General features: G+C 39.0%; 1 protein-coding gene and 1 long non-coding RNA gene across 2 annotated transcripts; one reads left to right on the top strand and one right to left on the bottom strand.

Annotated features, from left to right (window-relative positions):
* Nucleotides 1-358: 358 nt before the first annotated feature.
* LOC125722397 (uncharacterized) lies at nucleotides 359-3,949 on the bottom strand. The gene is made up of 3 exons (XR_007386359.1): nucleotides 3,434-3,949; nucleotides 2,906-3,059; nucleotides 359-2,342 (listed from the first exon to the last, which is right to left on the bottom strand). It is a non-coding gene; the product is annotated as an uncharacterized LOC125722397 (long non-coding RNA).
* A 2,586-nt stretch (nucleotides 3,950-6,535) lies between these two features.
* Nucleotides 6,536-9,744, top strand: LOC125722380 (transcription factor HES-4-B-like). Its single transcript, XM_048998538.1, has 4 exons — nucleotides 6,536-7,325; nucleotides 7,431-7,526; nucleotides 7,634-7,721; nucleotides 7,909-9,744. Exons 1-4 carry the CDS (start codon nucleotides 7,218-7,220, stop codon nucleotides 8,469-8,471), a joined length of 855 nt encoding a protein of 284 aa, XP_048854495.1. The 5' UTR covers nucleotides 6,536-7,217; the 3' UTR covers nucleotides 8,472-9,744.
* Nucleotides 9,745-18,700: the final 8,956 nt, after the last annotated feature.

Here is an 18,700-nt window from a genome sequence, read left to right as displayed (position 1 = left end):
TGTCCTCTGTCTATTATATGTGGGTCTCTTTCAGCCTTCGTTCTGTGCACCTGATTTCTCTCACCATGTGTTACACTGGCATGTGCAAACATTCCAAGTCTGTGGTTACGTGACATGCCAAGACTGACACATTTAGCTGTAGACACAAATGGATGAACTACTTCTATGTAATAGTGTCAATATGAATATAAAGTCCATACTGATTTAAGTGATAACTTTGCAAATCATCAGACGTGTTAAAACAACGTTTATTAAAATTTATAATTTAACACAGGTGGAAAAACACAATATTTCTGATACTCATCATATCCACAAGAAATGTATTGCTGTCTAAAATGCCTTTGCACACACACACACACACACACACACACACACATTATATTGTTAAATACAATGTTACTAACTGCCATGAAAATATTTAGTTAACATTTCCCCATGAACTTGAATAAATTCAAGCAATTGACAGAATTAAGTTTAGGTTGTCTTGCCAACATCACTATTTATCCAGGACTGGTGGAAATGTGTAATTGGCCCAGTCTTCTACTCACTACTCCAGAAAAGAAACACTGTCTAGTATCTTGTGTTATAAGGCTACTTGGGTTTATAAAAGACTCTATTGGAAACTGCTTACAAAAGCCTTTTAGTGGGATGACTTGATGAAAAGTGTATAAGAACAAAAAAGAAAAAGTGTTTGGAGATGTCACAGGGAAGTCTGCGAGTACAGACTTGACTTAATCTGATTAGCCTAACCTCATCAACAGCCTGCATATAAAAGGAAAAAAGAAAGCTATGAATTGGGCAGAGTGAGAGAAAAGATGGTCTTTCCGTGGGTTTGACTTGGACAGATTTTGTGAATAAAACACATTATAATGGACATGCTGCTTTCCAGATGGCAGAATAACAACAAATCTTAAAAGCCCGGCAAACAAAAAAATGATCTGAGGTTTTCTTTTTCTCTTGCAGGTATGAGAACAAAAAGAGTAGTAATGAGATTAAGAAAGAATGAAGTGAAATACTTTACCCTCTCATTTTGGTTGTTGTGCTAAAATTTAGCTTTGAAGTCTAGGGGAGTGAATAGACCCTCTTAAAAAATGGAATAAATATCACCATATTTTAATTAGATCATGACTTCTTAAAAATCACCCTACTGAGATGGCAATAAATCAAAACTTGTAAAGATGAAAGACTCAAGCAAGGCAATACAACTTAAAAAACATAAGACCCAATGCATTAATTAAAGTAATATATCCAGTGGTTTAATTACAAAAAAATCCTGGTGGCTACATTACACAATGTCTCAATCACCAGCCATAAATCACCTCAGATCTTTTGCCAAAGATTTGTCCTTTTGAACAAGAATGCCACCTTACATTCAGCATGTGCCAGCAAAGGTGCACTCAGTTCCTAGATATTGGTTCACGTAATTCGTTTTTAGTTTGTAAATGACCATGAGCTATGAAATGTGGCTCATGCTGGTACCAGTGGGATCTATATCATGGAGAGGGCTGACAAGATTTTTATTCTGTGTTCGGGGTCCCAATTAAATTATGTTTTTTGCATGCAGAGTTTAGATGGCACTCTATTGATGGCTAATTGTAATTTAAGAAACCTGATGCTGTGAATTAAAGGGGTATACATTGATTGTATAATGTGACATCGATTTTCAATTTTATTTCTTGCCCCTACATGCTGGTTGAAACACTTTATAGTTTATTTCCATTAAGCTGATTTAATTTTGCCGCTCAGACTGGACCAAAAGACAAATACAGTCAGTTCTGCTATTATGCATCTTTCCTAAACCTGAACTGGCTCATATATGATTTGTAAATAGGGGAAGATTCTCCATATGACCCAAATCTGTTGTTGGCTTATGACATATTTCAATATAAGATACAATTTATCTGCCGTTTGTACACAAAGAGCTTCTCATACCATGCCTTGCTCTCCATGAGAGACAGTTTTTAGACTGATGTCATCCAACATGGTTCCTGGTCAGGGCTCTATTAAGACTAAAACACTTCAGGACTTTCTCCTTTTTGTGCTTGAGCCACTCCACTGTTAATTTGGCAGCATGCTTTACATAACAGTTAACTACATTGTTAATTAATCTTTACCCAGTTTCATTTTTTTCTGTCAAGAAACCACAGGTTTTTATGAAACTATCTTTTGGACCAATCCTTTGATCCAGTGCTTCATGAAAGGATATTATCCCCGCCATTCTTCACAGGAGGGATGATGTTCTTCCAGTGATATGCCAGGTCTCTTCTTCAGTAAACATAACCTGTTGCAAGCCAGGGAGTTGTCTTGGTTTCAGGACAGCAAGAAGCCTTTTTGCCCAAGAGCTGCAAAAAAGGAAAAATATGGCTTTCATTGACTGGAGCACCCTCCCAGAGAAGCCAGATTTTTCCAGAGCTTCTAAAATAGTTATAAGATGCACAAAATGACCATTCATTTATCCAGAGCCTGCAACTCCTGCAAATTGGTCCTTAGATTCTTAGTCTTAGATTTTTTCAATTCTAATAAGATTCTTCTGGACTCCCTCCACTTCATAATGATTCATTACTTGATCTTTTGAAAATATTTTGTTGCCCTGGAATATCTGCCTTTATTCTTCACCAAAAACACAATAATTGGACATAATGGAGTCTTCTCATAAGGTAATCGATCTCATCTGAGTTTGTAATAATAGGTATTATCAGGGTTATGCACATTTTTACATCCAAAGACTTTTTCATTATTTAATAATGCTTTGTTATAGATTTTCTCAATGCGTGTACCTCCGACTTTCAAATAAATCTTGTTTTATCTCCAAATCTATACAAAAAAAGTCTGATACAATAAGTTGCACTGCAAATGCAAGAAAACCTTAATTTAAATAACATTATAATTATAATTATGTACGCACACAATACTTGGTTAGGACTCCTTTTGCAAGAATTTCTGCATCAATGTGGCGTGGCATGGAGGCGATCAGCCTGTGGCACTGCTGAGGTGTTATAGAAGCCCAGGATGCTTTGATACCGGCCTTCTGCTCGTCTGCATTGTTTGGTCTGGTGTCTCTATGGGGATTAGGTCAGGCAAGTTTGCTGGCTAATCAAGCACAGTGATACCATAGTCATTAAAACAGGTATTGGTACTATTGGAAGTGTGGGCAGGTGCCAATTCCCGCTGGAAAATGAAATTAGCATCTCCATAAAGCTTGTCGGCAAAGGGAAGCATGAAGTGCTCTAATATTTCCTGGTTGATGGCTGCGCTGACTTTGGACTTGATAAAATATAGTGGACCAACACCAGAAGATGACATGGCTCCCCAAATCATCACTGACTGTGGAAACTTCACACTGGACCTCAAGCAACTTTGATTCTGTGCCTCTCCACTCTTTCTCCAGACTCTGGGACCTTAATTTCCAAATGAAATGTAAAAATTTACTTACATCTGAGGACAGGACTTTTGACCACTGAGCAACAGTCCAGTCCGTTTTCTCCTTAGCCCACATATGGCGCTTCTGAAGTTGTCTCTGGTTCAGGGGTGGCTTGACACAAGGAATTCGTCAGTTGCAGCCCATGTCCTGGGTATGTCTGTGTGCCATAGCTCTTAAAGCACTGACTCTAGCCACAGTCCACTCCTTGTAAATCTCTGTGGACAATCAGCTTCTTTAGCAATAGCCTTTAGTGGCTTATCCTCCTTTTGGAGGGTGTCAATGACTGTCTTCTGGACGTCTGTCAAGTCAGCAGTCTTCCCCATAATTGTGTAGCCTACTGAACCAGACTAAGAGACCATTTAAAGGCTCAGTTCTCCCAAAACAAGCGTGATGGGCTGAATGGCCTCCTCTCGTTTGTAAATTTCTTATGTTCATATGTTCTTTTGAATTTTGGGTTTTCATTAGCTGTAAGTCATAATCATCAAAATGAAAAGGAATAAACACTTGAAATATATCACTCTGTGTGTATTAAATGTATATAATACATGTATTAAACTAAAAAAATACAGGTGCATCTTAATAAATTAGAATATCGTCGAAAAGTTAATTTATTTCAGTAATTCAATTCAAAAAGTGAATTATATATATATGTATATATATAATTCACTTTTTGAATTGAATTACTGAAATAAATAAACTTTTCGACGATATTCTAATTTTGTCACGACCATCGATTAATGGTTGCGGCGATCGGGCAGGATACAGGCACGGCAGGCAGGATACGGGGAATAAAGGGGTTTTATTACAAAAACGGGGACTAGGAAGCATCGGACAGGGACTTACAACAAATCCACAATGACGGACAAGGGCAACAGGCAAGACCAGGACTTAAATAGGACAGGACCAATCAAAATAAGCGGACACAGATGGAGACGATCAGGGAACCACACGTTGGTAATCAGGGGGCGTGGCACACACGAGGAGCGTACGAGCCGGGCATGACAAATTTATTAAGATGCACCTGTATTTTTTGAGTTTGATTTCCACCCTATGTGAAATGTCCACCCAATTGACATGTTTTTACCAGCCCCTGAAGTAATGTGAGTAACTGAATCTGGAATAGATGACATCGAATCCTCCCTCACCCCATAAGGATGGTTCCTGACACCCTAGCCAGATCCAGCTAATGACTCAAGGACATCAGCAAATACCTGACTTTTGAGACTAGCACCTTAAGTAAGACCTCAAGAAAACAAGGACACAAAAAGGTTGACAGGGAACACATCAACTGAGACAGATAAACTGACAGGAACTGGGATGTTTCTAGGATTTCCATCAGTGACTTCTGGAATGTGGCACAGAATTTCTCCCTTATGAGAGCTGTGTCAAAAATGTCTTGTGCAGGAACCCAGAAGTATTCCTCTGGTCTACAGTCTTCCCAGTCAACAAAGTATTCCAGTTATCTTAGAATACCTGGAATATAATCCCATATGTCTTATTCTCATTTGTTTCTTGTGGAATGTGATAACAATATCGGGGGGAAGAAAAACTGTTGGTCATGAAATTGGGATGACAACCTTAGTTGGATGGGGTTATCACCGATCACAACAACCTTGAATAGTTCTGGTCTGGAGTAACAGGGGCCCTAAAATTTTTTGGAACATAATTGAATTAATCTGGGTTGGTGGCCTAATATGATATGCTTTCATAGCACCCAAAATTTCTAGCTGCACCACACATTTTCCCCACCACATAGGAATGGCTAAAACCATCTAACTAATTTTCCTTCCTTCCTGCATACAGATATCATGACTTATGTCACCTGCTTTTACAGTAATGTTCCATGAGACAAGCTGAAGGGATTGCGTCAGCCGCTTCCAGTCAAATCTTATCCCACTTAATCATTAATTTCATCACTGATCTTGCAGTTTTAAGAGTTTGTACCAGTATTGAGAAAGAAAGAAAGAAAGAAAGAAAGAAAGAAAAAGAATCGTGTAAAGGAAAGGCAATGGATTCCAAGTGCATTTATAAACCGTACGCGACTCTCCATGATATGAAGTTTATGCAAAAACTCTTTTGCTGTAATTCTTTATGTAACCAACTCTAAAATACAATTGTAAACGTTGTGGAATATTTAACTCGATCCTCGTATAAACGGATTGGCATCCGTTAAATCTGCTTCGTTTTCGCATTCGCATTAATTTATGTTTTTCACAGGGAACGGAGACGATGAAAGCTGTGACTGCCGACTTGCGTAAGTTTTTTTTTTTTTTGTAACTTTTGAGTTTTTTTTTCGCGCCTGCCGATGCCTAACATAAAATGTTGATCTTGATATAGCTAGTCAAGTTAAGGTGCTGTAATCATCGCCTACCTTCTCGATTCAGTTTTATGACTATGATATGTTATATGTTTACGCGTAAACAGTTGTGCGACCTACAGAAGTTCCCGTAGGCGGCGCTACGTGACTTTCAAAGGATTTTTCTACGCTTTAGCATTTGGTATTGTTACTACGATTGGGTATTTTATTCTGAAATATTTATTTAAAAATATCTACCGTCGCAAAATTATTTCAATTTAAGTATTATGCCACTCTCAATGTTTAATTAGTCTTAGTGTGTAGTTAGAGAAGTAATAGGACTGCAGAATTCACAGAACTGTTAATTGTAACAAAAATGGAGCCCTACTATCACGCATGACTGGTAGCCTGAAGCAACAGGTTCCTATAGCAAATGAGTCTGTGTTATTAACAGTAAAAATATAATACACTTTGTATAGAGGAATAATAAATCAATTAATCAAAATAAATCGTTACTTGGGTAAACTGGCAGTTTTTCAAACCTAAAGTACACAAAAAAAATCTTATACAGTCTTTTAACTCCGCTCTTATGAACAGAGCACTGCTTCGGCACGTGCCGCACTGGAGAAGGAGCGCGCTACACACACGTGGGTGAGATATCAGCTTCTCCCCCTCCTCCTCCCCGGAATGACTGACAGATAGAAGTTCTCTGCGCCAATCTGAGCAGGCAGGGACGAATTTGCAAAATATCACCAGTTGCCACTGGCTAATTATATGTGCTGTGAATCGTCCATATAGCTTTATTTACTTATAGGATTATATATTTTGTTGTGCTAAGAATCTTGAATTACTAAAAAAATGTGGCAGCCTGACTTTAGACTATTATACTTTAGTATTTCTTTCAAATCGTTGTTTACATAGTATTATCAATGTTTAGTGTTATGTATTCAGTACATGTGTAGATGCAAAAACGACTAATCTTCTAAATCCATAAGCGCATAAAAGAAAAAACCTTCGCAGACAACAGTCAGCTACCCCCTATTCACCTTATTACTTAACAGCTAGATCCTCCGAACTCCCGGCTTTGTTGTTTGGGCCCATGGGGCAGATCGAGCAGCGCGTGACTGACAGCGCGCGCGGGGCGTTGTCCAATAAGCGGTCTACCCGACGCCCTGTGGGTGAGTCTTCAAGCCCATTGGTTATAGCGAGTGTGGGAAAGAATGCGGAGAAGGTTTCACATAAACCGGGAGCTAACTAGACAGCTATAAATACCTCCTGCTTGTGGCCAAATTATATCAGATATGCTTAAATGGCACGTGCATATGTGATATATCACTACATTTAAGTGATATCATCAAATGGGACTTGGTGTTCCATCGTCAGTGTCACCTGATGCTAGTCTTTTTTTAATGTTCAGGGCATAGGCTAAAAACTGGAAATCCCACAAAAGGATATAACTGTTTGTATATAATTTTCTCATTAAAACAAAGAATACTGAAAATGCCTGCAGACCTTTTGGAGAAAGTTGCAACGTCTCCAATCGCCTGTGCCAGTGCCAATGGGACATACACACCAGACAAACTGAAAAATGCCAGCGAGCACAGAAAGGTAAAACTACTGAGCTCTACATATGCTCATGGTGTATATATACTGGAGTTGTTAGTGTTTAGATGTGTATTTATCCTAATTGTTTACTCGCTGTTAATCTTTCAGACGTCCAAACCCATCATGGAGAAACGTCGGAGAGCGAGAATTAACGAAAGCCTAGGACAGCTCAAGACTCTTATTCTTGACGCGCTTAAAAAAGATGTAAGTTTTCACGGCTACGGCCAGTAGTTCTGTTGCTGCTGGGTGCTTAGTGTGACGTACTTTTCCCCAAAGACACTTATATTATTTTGCTTTCTGCATATTCATAGAGTTCAAGGCACTCTAAACTGGAGAAAGCTGATATTTTAGAGATGACAGTGAAGCACTTGCGGAACTTACATCGTGTTCAAATGACTGGTAGGTATTCCCCATCTGTTGTGTACCCCTGAATTTTACCAAAACCTTATCCAGTCTCCTGTTTACTTAGACTGTCATATATTAAACAACTATATTTTATAACTCTGTTGATGCAAGACGACTTCGTCTAAAATGTCTTTTTTGCGCGATTACGTTTATGTATTTAAATTTGACTCTTTTATTGCAGCGCTAACAGGTGATGTAACAATCCTAAGTAAATATAGGGCAGGATTTAACGAATGCATGAACGAGGTGAGTCGTTTCTTGTCTACTTGCGACGGCGTAAACACGGAGGTGAAGTCCCGGCTTCTGAACCATCTGTCAAGCTGTCTAGGACAGATGATCGCCATGGGTTATCCACAACCAGCCCCAGCTCAACAGACTCACCAAGTACAGCCATTGAATGTACAATTACCTTCGACATTGCCTGTTAGTGGTGTCTCAGTGTCGTGTAAACTGAGTCCCGCTGAAGCGATTTCACCTAAAATCTATGGTGGCCTCCAACTCGTACCTGCAACTGACGGACAGTTCGCCTTCCTCATTCACAATTCAAACTTTGCATCAGCTGCTACCTCTGTTATTCCTGTCTACACCAAGACGAGTATGCCAGTAACTGTAAACTACAGTCCAGAATCCGTGGTTCCGTCGCCAGTCCAGGGTGTCACTTTGTTCGCCGGAGTTTCTCGGGCCAATCCGGCCAGCCCAGGCGCGGATGTGGAAAGCGGCGGCTCCGTTTGGCGACCCTGGTAAATATAGTGGAGGAAACGTAGTTTCCCATGAAACGTCATTTTTTCAGATGAAGATGAGAGTTCCGTTTTAAGGAGCAAGATTTTTTTTCAACTGGACTAGACTTGAGCTATCTTTTATTTATTTTTAATTTGGATGTGAATAATAAATGTAATGTTCGTTCTTTTTGAAAATGGAAAAATGGAAGATAGCCTACTTGTCTATTCTATTATGCTTTTCTTAAAGGTTTTGTACAACTTCGTCAGCTGTCACGTCATCTTGCCAAAGCTCTGTTTTATATTGTTTGCCATTTCGTGTTTAAAACGAATGGGTCACCGGGAATAAAAACTGGTAAAAAATGATAACTGAAAAACACTACTTTATGTATTTTATTACTTTCCAGTATTTCAAAATGCATGTACATCCGCTACATGAATTATAAAGACTATTATACGTTTGTAATGGTACGTGCTAACGTATGAATTACATTTTTTTGTGTTTAAGTACAAAAAGAGGTGACTATCAAAGTATGCCTACAGGCATGCTCCCCCCGTGTCATTGAGTGTCCTCCGGGTCCTACGCCGTCCCCCCACAGTCCAAACACATGCTGATTTTAATTGAAATTGCTAAATTGCCCATAGGTGTGCATGTGTGTGTAAGTGAATGGTGCGTGAGTGTGCCCTGCGATGGGTTGGCGCCCCATCCTGGGCTGATTCCTGCTTAGCGCCCACAGGCTCCGGACCCCCCGCGACCCTGAACAAGCCGCTTTTACAGAGGGCGGATGGGTGATCGAATTGTACTGAAACTTGTATAGAGGTCATTTTAAAGCTGAACCACCCTGCCTCTGTGATTTAAAGTCATCTCTGTATATGCAGCTGCAAATGTAGTTCGGGGTTAATGTCATTCTACTCTGCAGAAGGAAGGTCCTTGCTGTGTTTTGTTTGAAACTTGGTCGGATCCCGAATACCTGAATAGGAGGGAAAGTAATGGTGGTAAAGCTACTTTTCTGAAAATGACTCAAATACATGTAAGCAGTGTGTTTCCGTTGTTTTTTTACTTGAGGGGGCACAAGTAACTAAATAATTCAGGTAGGCTACAACTCGTGAACAGACCATGAACCTATAAAGTTCCTGCATGAACCGTCATGAGTGATTAATGATGAACGAACATGGAATCAGTACGTATCCTACACTTACAGTTACTCGTTAATTAATAAGTTAAACATGTACTACATTACAGTATTGTATAAGTTACCGAGAAAACGAAGTTCGTTTGGTGCTTCATTTCTCATATCTCTCTCTGATGCATACAGAAGCGCATCGCATTCACAATAGAAAAACATAGACGCTTTATGTCGTAATTATAACTTAGTATCTCGTAATTATGGAAAAAGATCTCGTAATTACGAAATCATAAGTAATAGACTAATTACGAGATGCCCGCATACCTTTCCGGGAGGCTATCTACATTATTATTATTATTATTATTATTATTATTATTATTATTATTATTATTATTATTATTATTATTATTATTATTATTATTATTATTATTATTTATTGTCCCGGTGAACCCGTAATATTCATGGCCCTCATACACACACTCTAGTTGAAGGGGTGTGTGCAGCTGTTGTCTGTGCAGCATAGTGGCGTTAGTTAGAAATTAATTAGCTAACTAACTTAGCCGGTATCAAATGTCAGGGCAGGGCAGCGCCAGTCAATGGAAAAATAAATAAATCAGGTTATTTATTTATTTATTTATTTATTTATTTATTTATTTATTTATGACCTATCCTTGTTTATTTATTTGCTTACCCCCCTCCCCCCCGGAAATAAACACCCGTGTGTGCCTGTACATTAATATTTCGTAGTGTCTGATACCTAAAAGAAAATAAAAACAGATTCATTGATTCATTACCCAATGCCTGATCTCATAACTGTAATATACTAGGTCATAATTATGAGAGAAGGTGTTTATTTTTTTCTTTTGTGAATGCAATGCGATTCCATATTCGTGAGAAAAGTCCACCAAACTTTTACACTGCATTAATGTAGTAGCATGCCTGCCACTTACAGTGACATGACTCCACCGTCCTTCCACTAAGACAGGGCTACCCAATCCTGCTCCTTGAGATATACCACCCTGCAGAGCTTAGGTGCCGCTCTAATGTAACAACTGGTACAGATCAGGCTCTTCTCTATCATTTCAGTATTACTGCCACTATGCTGAAGTTAGGGGGTGGCATGCTGGTGCAGTGGTTAGCACTGTTTCCTCACACCTCTGGGACCCAGCTTCCAGTCTCTGCCGGAGTTACATGTGTGCGGAGTTTGCATGTTCTCCCCATGTCGTCGTGGGGTTTCCTCCGGGTACTCTGGTTTCCCCTCACAGTCCAAAGACATGCTGAGGCTAATTGGAGTTACTAAATTGCCTGTGATGTGATGGGAATGTGCACATGTATGGGTGAAACCTGTATCTATCTGTGGGGAAATTTCGGTCATTGAGATTCCTTTTCTGGGACATTCATGGGACACTGTTCTGAAATAGATGTCCAACCATCCAGTCAAATGAAATATTTTTTGACCAATCATACAGGCTCTCTGTATGGCCAATCGCCCAGTAGTTGTAGTATATCTACAAAGAAGGATTCTGTACATCATTCACAAAAAAAAGGAAAAAGCAAGGTTCTCTAACTTTTGGGAACTTTCTCACTTGTTCCATTGTAGGTAATAGTTTTTTACTGTCATGGAAATAGGGTGGAAAAAGCTGTCAATACATCGAAAGGGTTTAGGTTTTGATAGCAGCTGTAAGTTGTAATACTAAAATAGGGCTGAACCTGATTTGCTTAGGTAATCTCCCTCCTAAATGATACAAGAAATATTAATTCTGTCTTTACAGGTGCCTCCTCCTGAAAATTCACTACAAATTAATTAATTTTCAATAATAAATTATATTGAATGAAGTTAGAAGAGAAATGTGTTGATGATAATAATGGCTTCTGCAACTGCAAAGACCCAGAAGGAAGTCCCTTGCATTTTCAATTATTTTGGCTATTATTCTTGTTAAACATCCTCTGATAAGGTAAGCTCCAAAAGCGTTGTTCTTCTTCTCCATAGATATTTATGTTGTGTGAATGATGAGGATTTTGTAAAGAAGTTCAATGGCCTATATGGTAGGATTTATTTCTCATTTGAATAAAGGGCAAAGAAATTAAAGACAAACATTGATGTGATACAGAAAGGTCAGAGATCCAAGCACAGAGCAACTGAAAGCTAGAATCGAGAGACAACAGACATAGTTGGATCCTCGGTTGAAAAGCCAAAAGGTCGGTCTTGGGGGTGTAGAGAAAGGCAGGCAACCATAGACACAGGGAAGAGAGAGGGACAGGGAATCGTGCTCACCAGTCAGTAATGCACTGGTGGATACCGGTATTGCAAGAAGCACATGGCAGGAAACTCATGCATTCTTGAGAAAATGGTGGTTGATGAAGGTAGCATCAAAGTAGAGCCTTACAATTGGGAATTTGGCTTGTATGTATCAATTTGTTCCTGTTTCAGGCTAGAAACTGACTGCCACTGACTAAAAGGGTTATTGAGTCTCAGTCCACAATGGCAACAACTGATAGTGTTACCATGGAGCTATAACCAGACAATGGGTATAGGCATATGGTTGCAATCCTATAATGCCTGAATCCCACACCCCCCATGCAAACTCCCAGAGATAGTCATTTATCAATATACTCTCATTTCATGGTAAATATCAATTACAATGTTCTAACTGATGCACAAAACTTAAAAACTGATTTAAAACACCTAGTGACTTCACTGCTGGGTGCACTGAGAAGTTACATTTTCCCGAGAAACCATAATATTTAATGCTCCAGTGGATACGCATTTAGTTTCATCATAATTCAAAATTTCAAATAAAAAAATAATTCCAGTAAGTATAGTAGAATTTAGGTACAGCTTTGAAAAGATAATGCAAAAGAAAAGTGTCACCCTAACATAACTGAAAATGAACAAAAAATGTTTTCTGATAAAAGAAGTTTGTAATGTTCATCACCCAACTTTTTGTTATGATCAACATACTACATTGTGGTTCCTTAGTGTCTTAGCAAGCAATGGGTTTGGTAGCTGTGCTTAAAGGAAAGGAAGTTTAGGCCAGTGAGAGGCAGCCTGACACAAGTCCTGTACTCTGGCCATTCTCCTTCCAGCTGCTGGGACAGGAGTGGCCCACTTAATGACACTCGCTGGTTTAGGCTTCCACATTATAAAGGAAGCAATAAAACCATCCAGTGGACAACGCACTGCCTGACACTTTACATGAGAAAAAGGGGTTTTCCGTCCATCAGCAATGAGAATAACAAGAACCAGACAAGAAACACTTTCCTGTCTGTCTTTTTGTTTTATTCTTTTGTACAATTACTTTCAGTGGCTGGAGGCATTAAAATGTCCCACAGCCACATTAATGGAAGAAAAACAAACAACCCTTTATACAGTGAGAAAAGAGAAATAGTCTGTGGCAAGCCTTTGAAAGGCTAGAGGTGCAGAGTGCGTGGCCTGATAGGGTGGGATGCTTGAGGACTCCCGGCAAGCAATAAGTTTGATAGCGGTGCTTAAAAGAAAGGGAGTTAGACCAGTGGAAAAAAGTCTCACCAGGAGGGCTCAAGCATCCTTCCCAATCAGGTCATGCTCTATACGTCTCAAGTCTTTCAAAGGCATGCCACAGCCATCAGGATCTCCTTTGTGGAGGCGATAGGACAGAAAGTTCTCCCTGCACCCCAAGCATACAGGTGTCAGAGATTTGTTGTCACCACTCAGAACCAATTAGAGACATTTAATGTTTTGCTGCAGTTATTTTCCCCAGAAAACTGCAGAGCAGTGTCTGCCCTTCAGTGTAATGGAATGCATTTTTTCTTACCCAAGTGTGCTATCAATACCTATGTTTCAAACTTTTTATACTAAGATTTTATTTGGCAATTACAACAGAGAGAAAAACATTTCAAACTTTTCATTTCATAATGAGCTTGCAATATAATTCAAGTTGCTGTAACGAAGTTTGAGTTAACATAATCAAAAATGATACTGAGTCATTAATTGATGCATTTTGTTTGTGATTTTAGTGCTGTCCAATCAGTCAAGTTTCAATAAGCAAAATGATTGGGGTTTAATACTTCAGTATCTCATCTCTGTGGGCCTTTATTTTAGAAATGTAAATAATACATTAATTTGATCACATATGTGTCATCATGTGAATATTTTAGGCTTATAAGTTAAGCTATTCAGTAATTCTAATCTGTGATCCTGGTTCCTCCTTTTCCTGCTCTACTCTGCATATCATTGTGTAGCACAGAGATAGCAGTTGTACAGTCATATTTGATGTCCTTGTCACCCACTAAAGCATTAGAAAGGATAAGCTGCACATGGTAACAGTATAATACAGCCTGTCACTGATATATGGGATATATTCATAGAAAATTACTTTAACAACAAGGTACTAAACAAGGTACAGTGATACATGCAAAAGGCCATGCACTGAACTGCACACACGGGGCCAGGTAATTTCCTCTTTGGTGGGTGGACTTTCAAGCATTCAGAGCTGACAGGAGTTTGAGTCCAGATAGCCAGACCACCTGATGAAAGTGTATGACAAATTTCAGAAGTGTACACAAAAAGCTTTCACTTAAAATATCTAGATGATTGTATGGTCTACATTTAATTTGGGCTCAATGCCTCTCTAATTTTTCATCTGAAATTTTGCTCAGCGCAAAGAAGCACTCAAAAAAGCAGTCAGAAGAAATGTCAAATGTTAAGAGTCAAACTTAAAACCACTTGGATTAAGGTTCTGGCTCAACACATAGGTTAATGAATGAAACACTGTTGGCTACATGCTCTGGTTTGAATAAAAATTTCTACCAAGAAAAATTAAATTCAATAAACAAGGAATAAGAAACAGTGAGTCACATGTGGTTACAGCTGTCTTTACAAACCACATACTTTGTTATCCGTGACCAGTTACTTCAGAAGATGTATTATAAGTAGAGTCTCCGCCTTCAGTCGTGATTGACAGACCATCACTGCTAGTGTCATCCGTAAGAGTGGAAACTAAAGAAAACCTAAATCCCATTAAATCATTGCAAAATATCATTGTTTTGTCTAGCGTTTCAAAAGAGGTAACAAGGACATACTAAGAAAAAAAGATGACGAAAGCAAGAAGATTCTCTAAGGTCCAATTACCCAAAGATTATCTCCTTACATCTCCTCATCACCAGATGAATGAGGTGTATAGTGCATTACTGACAGCTGGGTGCACTGCTATAGGGGCAAGATGGGGATCAGGGCCCAAGGTTAGAGTGTCAGTCACTAAGTGACCCCTGGGGTTAGTGAGGTGACATTATGTAGTGGCATCACCAATGACTTCACTAGAACCTCTTTAGCCTGGCCGAAGGATAAATGAGAAGGGATGGATTTATCCAATGTTTGTCTCATTTAGAGCTAAATGTTACATTACTTAGAATGAGTATGATTTAAGGATGAGGCCTGTTTTGCAAGAAAGGTATATACAAGGAACAAAGCAAAAAAACACAAGCATATTGTAATAAATGTTCTTGTTTTTTTTTCATCAGAGGAAATACACAAAGGGGTTTAAATGAGACCAAGAAGTCTCAGAATTAGTATTTAACACTGATTTAGTGCAAAAAAAAATTATTGTCTTATATCCCTGTTCACATAGTTTTATTTATGAGAAATATATTTTAAGAGAGTTTGAATGGGCAGGAGGACGTAGCCCTGACTCCATGTTTGGAGTTTGCACGTTGTCCCTGTGTAGTCGCATGGTTTCCCGTCTCAGCCCAAACCATGCTCAGATGAACTGGAATTGCCAAATTGGCCAGAGTTGTGCATGGTGTGTGTGTCCTGTGATGAGTTATTCCCTTAGATTCTAGGATAGGCTCTGGACCCCTGTTACCCTGCATCAGGCAGGTGGATATAGAAAATGATTAGATTGTGCTACAGTGATTAATTCCCTAAGCCTATGTTCTATAGCTCAGAGAAAGGGATTCACTTTAGGTTTTTATCCTTATTCACAAAAAGTTTCATTAAAACTAAAACTGAGGTGTCAACTTGTGTTAATTTTTTGCAATACTTTTTAAAAACATTTTATTTAGCATTGTTTTTTAGTGTGGAAGAATAACCGTTTGAGCGGTTAGGCCTTCACCACCTGAAAAATGTAACTGAAACAATGAAGTTGCAGATACAAGTGGCGGAAATGAGCTTCAATTGCAGAGTGTCTGGGCTCGAGCTCAGAGATTCAGGAAGAGCTCGAATAGATCCGCTGCTCCTCCACATCAAAAGGAGCCAGTTGATGTGCTTTCTATGTAGGATGCCTCCTGGACACCTCCCTGGGGAGGTGCTTAGGACATGTCCAACCAGGAAGAGACCCCGGGGCAAACCCAGGACACATGGAAGAGGGAGGTCTGAGAAAAATAACGTTACATTAATACATCATCTAAAAAGAATTTTCAGATTTTTAAAGCTATTTGTAAGTGCACAAAACAAAAAACGCAATTTAGCATTAGAATATATGCAACTTACAAATATCACAATGAAAACTAGTAAGAATGTTACTAATATCTAGTTGGATGGCTAGATGAACACCGCTTCAGTTCCCAAACTTCTCCTCAGGGGCACCTCAGCCATTCCATGATTTTGTTAAATTTCACCAACAGCTCAATTAACTAAATATATTGGTTTAAAAAGTCGGTGACAGATTGACTAGCTGTGTGAGGTAACATGAGTCAAAAAATACATGGCTGCACTGGACGGTTGCTGCAAATACTAGGATGATTTTAGCAGAGGTTCTGAAATGGCTAAGCTGACACACTTTGACAGGCATAATATCAATAATATCATAGTTTTACACCAACACGAGGATAATCTAAATATCATTTTCTTTGCCTGCCTAAGACTTTTGCACAGTACTGTGTGTGTATATATATATATATATATATATATATATATATATATATATATATATATATATATATATATATATATATATATATATATGATGTGATTTGTACGTGTCACGCACATGCTGCATAGACATACAGCATGTGTGCTATCAGGGACAGACCAAATTGTTCTAGTAAACTACCACCCATTTCCTGGCCTTTTCCTCTTTCTAGAACACTCCACCTGACTTTACAGTTTCAAGATAATTGTTTTATTTACTTCTTATCACATTTAAGAACTTTATCCATCACTTAATATTTAATAGCCCACAAATATAAATGTATGGTAAAGCTCTGCTTGCAAGGTGATTTTCCTGGGTTGCTTTCGGCTCCTATTATATAAATATATTATATTATTCTTCTGCAGTTATTAAATGTCATGCAGTAGACTATTTTAAAGTCATACTATTCTTTCGTAAAGGACAGCAAAATGTGATTCTCACGGCAGACAGATTTGCATTACTGCCATCACTAACTAACAGGGTTCTAACGCCGAGTGAAAACAGAGTAACATTACTACTGTTACTACTATTATTAGAAAGTATTACGGAAGCTTCAAGAATGATTCATGATTTTTAATCTTTAATCTTTTTAATCCAACTGCCTGGCATGGAGAGGACCCCACACACGTTTGACTTTCTCACAGAAACAGCTCGCTAAATGGCACCTTCGTAATGGACTCCCTCTGCGGTTCATACGCCTTCTGTACCACATCGCGTCAAGTTTTGTCAATACTATTAACATGACAATGACCAAAAAGAATGGGCAGAAAAGGTCTTTTTGAATAAAAATCTGAAACCATAGAATTCTTTGTTTTGTTGTTAAAAAAAGATAAAATCAAAGATGTGGAATGGCCATTTTATTTATTTATTTATTTATTTATTGCGTGGTGCTAAGTCAATGTCTATTTTACATGTGAAAAGGAGAGGACGTGACTGTGAAGGATGGGAAAGCTCCCCCTCTTTTATGCAGGGAGGCAGGTAGCAGAAGACAAGCAAGCTTGCCTGGCCCCCCTGCCAGGTCTCTGTTAACAAGGCCCTAGCTGAACGGGCGAATGGCAACGAGCTTTTAATTGGTGACACATTATATACATTTAATAATCTCTCCTAGCAGTGCTCTCTTTTTTTGTGACTTTGTGTTCTATCCAAAACTCCACTGTCAGCATCCACCTAACCCATTTCAAGAGGTATGTTTATATGAGGAAAAGAATAAAATGCCATAATCAGGCCTCAAAGTGAGTGGCATTGCTGAATTATTCATTAGGGGTCCATAATGTTCCAGTTAAATCAAGGCAACACGTTTTAAAAAGGTTGCCCTTTGTTCAGGGGGCTGAATCCCTGCAAGACAGTTTAAACCTCCAGATAAAAGGCAATCCCTTTTAACCCTATTTAGCTGTGCCCATCAGAGCAGTGTTCCATGCAAGGGTATAGAATTAACAAGTTTTTAATATTCGCGAAGGCAGCTTTTTGGCCTTCCCTCACAGGATGTGTATGAAGTTCCACCCTGGAAAAATATAATGATATAATAGTTGCAGTAAGAGGACCAGGCACTTCATTACTTCCCCATCTGAGAGATCCTTCTGTAGGTCCTTATTTTTCTGATTTTGAATTTTTCGTAATATTGTCTTTCTGGCAAAGTAAAATAGCAAAGATATACTTTTACCCCAACCCTTTGTAGAGTCGGACACATCCATCTATCCATCCAGCCACTTTTCCATTGTGCTAAGGTGGTGATTTTAAAAAAGCATTTTATGTTTACATATAAGGATGCATGAGAATTTTTTTACTCACAGGTTTGTAAAGAACTTTAGTTAGTTATTTCTTTTTGGCAGTAATTTTGGCACAGTGACCATTATTCACATTCACATCGCTCAGCAGCCTCTGTCCTGCTTTGAGAGGCAAACCCAGTTTCTAATGATCAGGGAAGAAGAAAGAAGTGTGTAAGAAGGGTAATGAAATACTTAAGGTGGTGAAAGGGGTTTTGCACAAAGGGTTTGTTCAGGGTCTCCATTGTGAGGTAGGCGGTGGGCCTGCATGGCAGTGTGGGAGGCCCATACGGAGAAGGAGCACATGGGTCTGCTCCACAACTGTGTCCCAGTGCCCCCTGATGTGGAACTCTCAAAGCTTGACCTTCACCCCCCCCCCATTTTATCTCCCCAGCTCCACAACTTGTCTGCCATTTGAAATAACTCCTTCCTTTCCTAAACCCTGGTGCCTGTCTTATATAAAACAGTACATCCTAACCC

The sequence above is a fragment of the Brienomyrus brachyistius genome, unplaced genomic scaffold (assembly GCF_023856365.1).
Source record: "Brienomyrus brachyistius isolate T26 unplaced genomic scaffold, BBRACH_0.4 scaffold38, whole genome shotgun sequence".
Lineage (NCBI taxonomy): Eukaryota > Metazoa > Chordata > Actinopteri > Osteoglossiformes > Mormyridae > Brienomyrus > Brienomyrus brachyistius.
The sequence above is the reverse complement of the archived record's forward strand: the minus strand, read 5'-3'. Positions and strand labels throughout refer to the sequence as shown.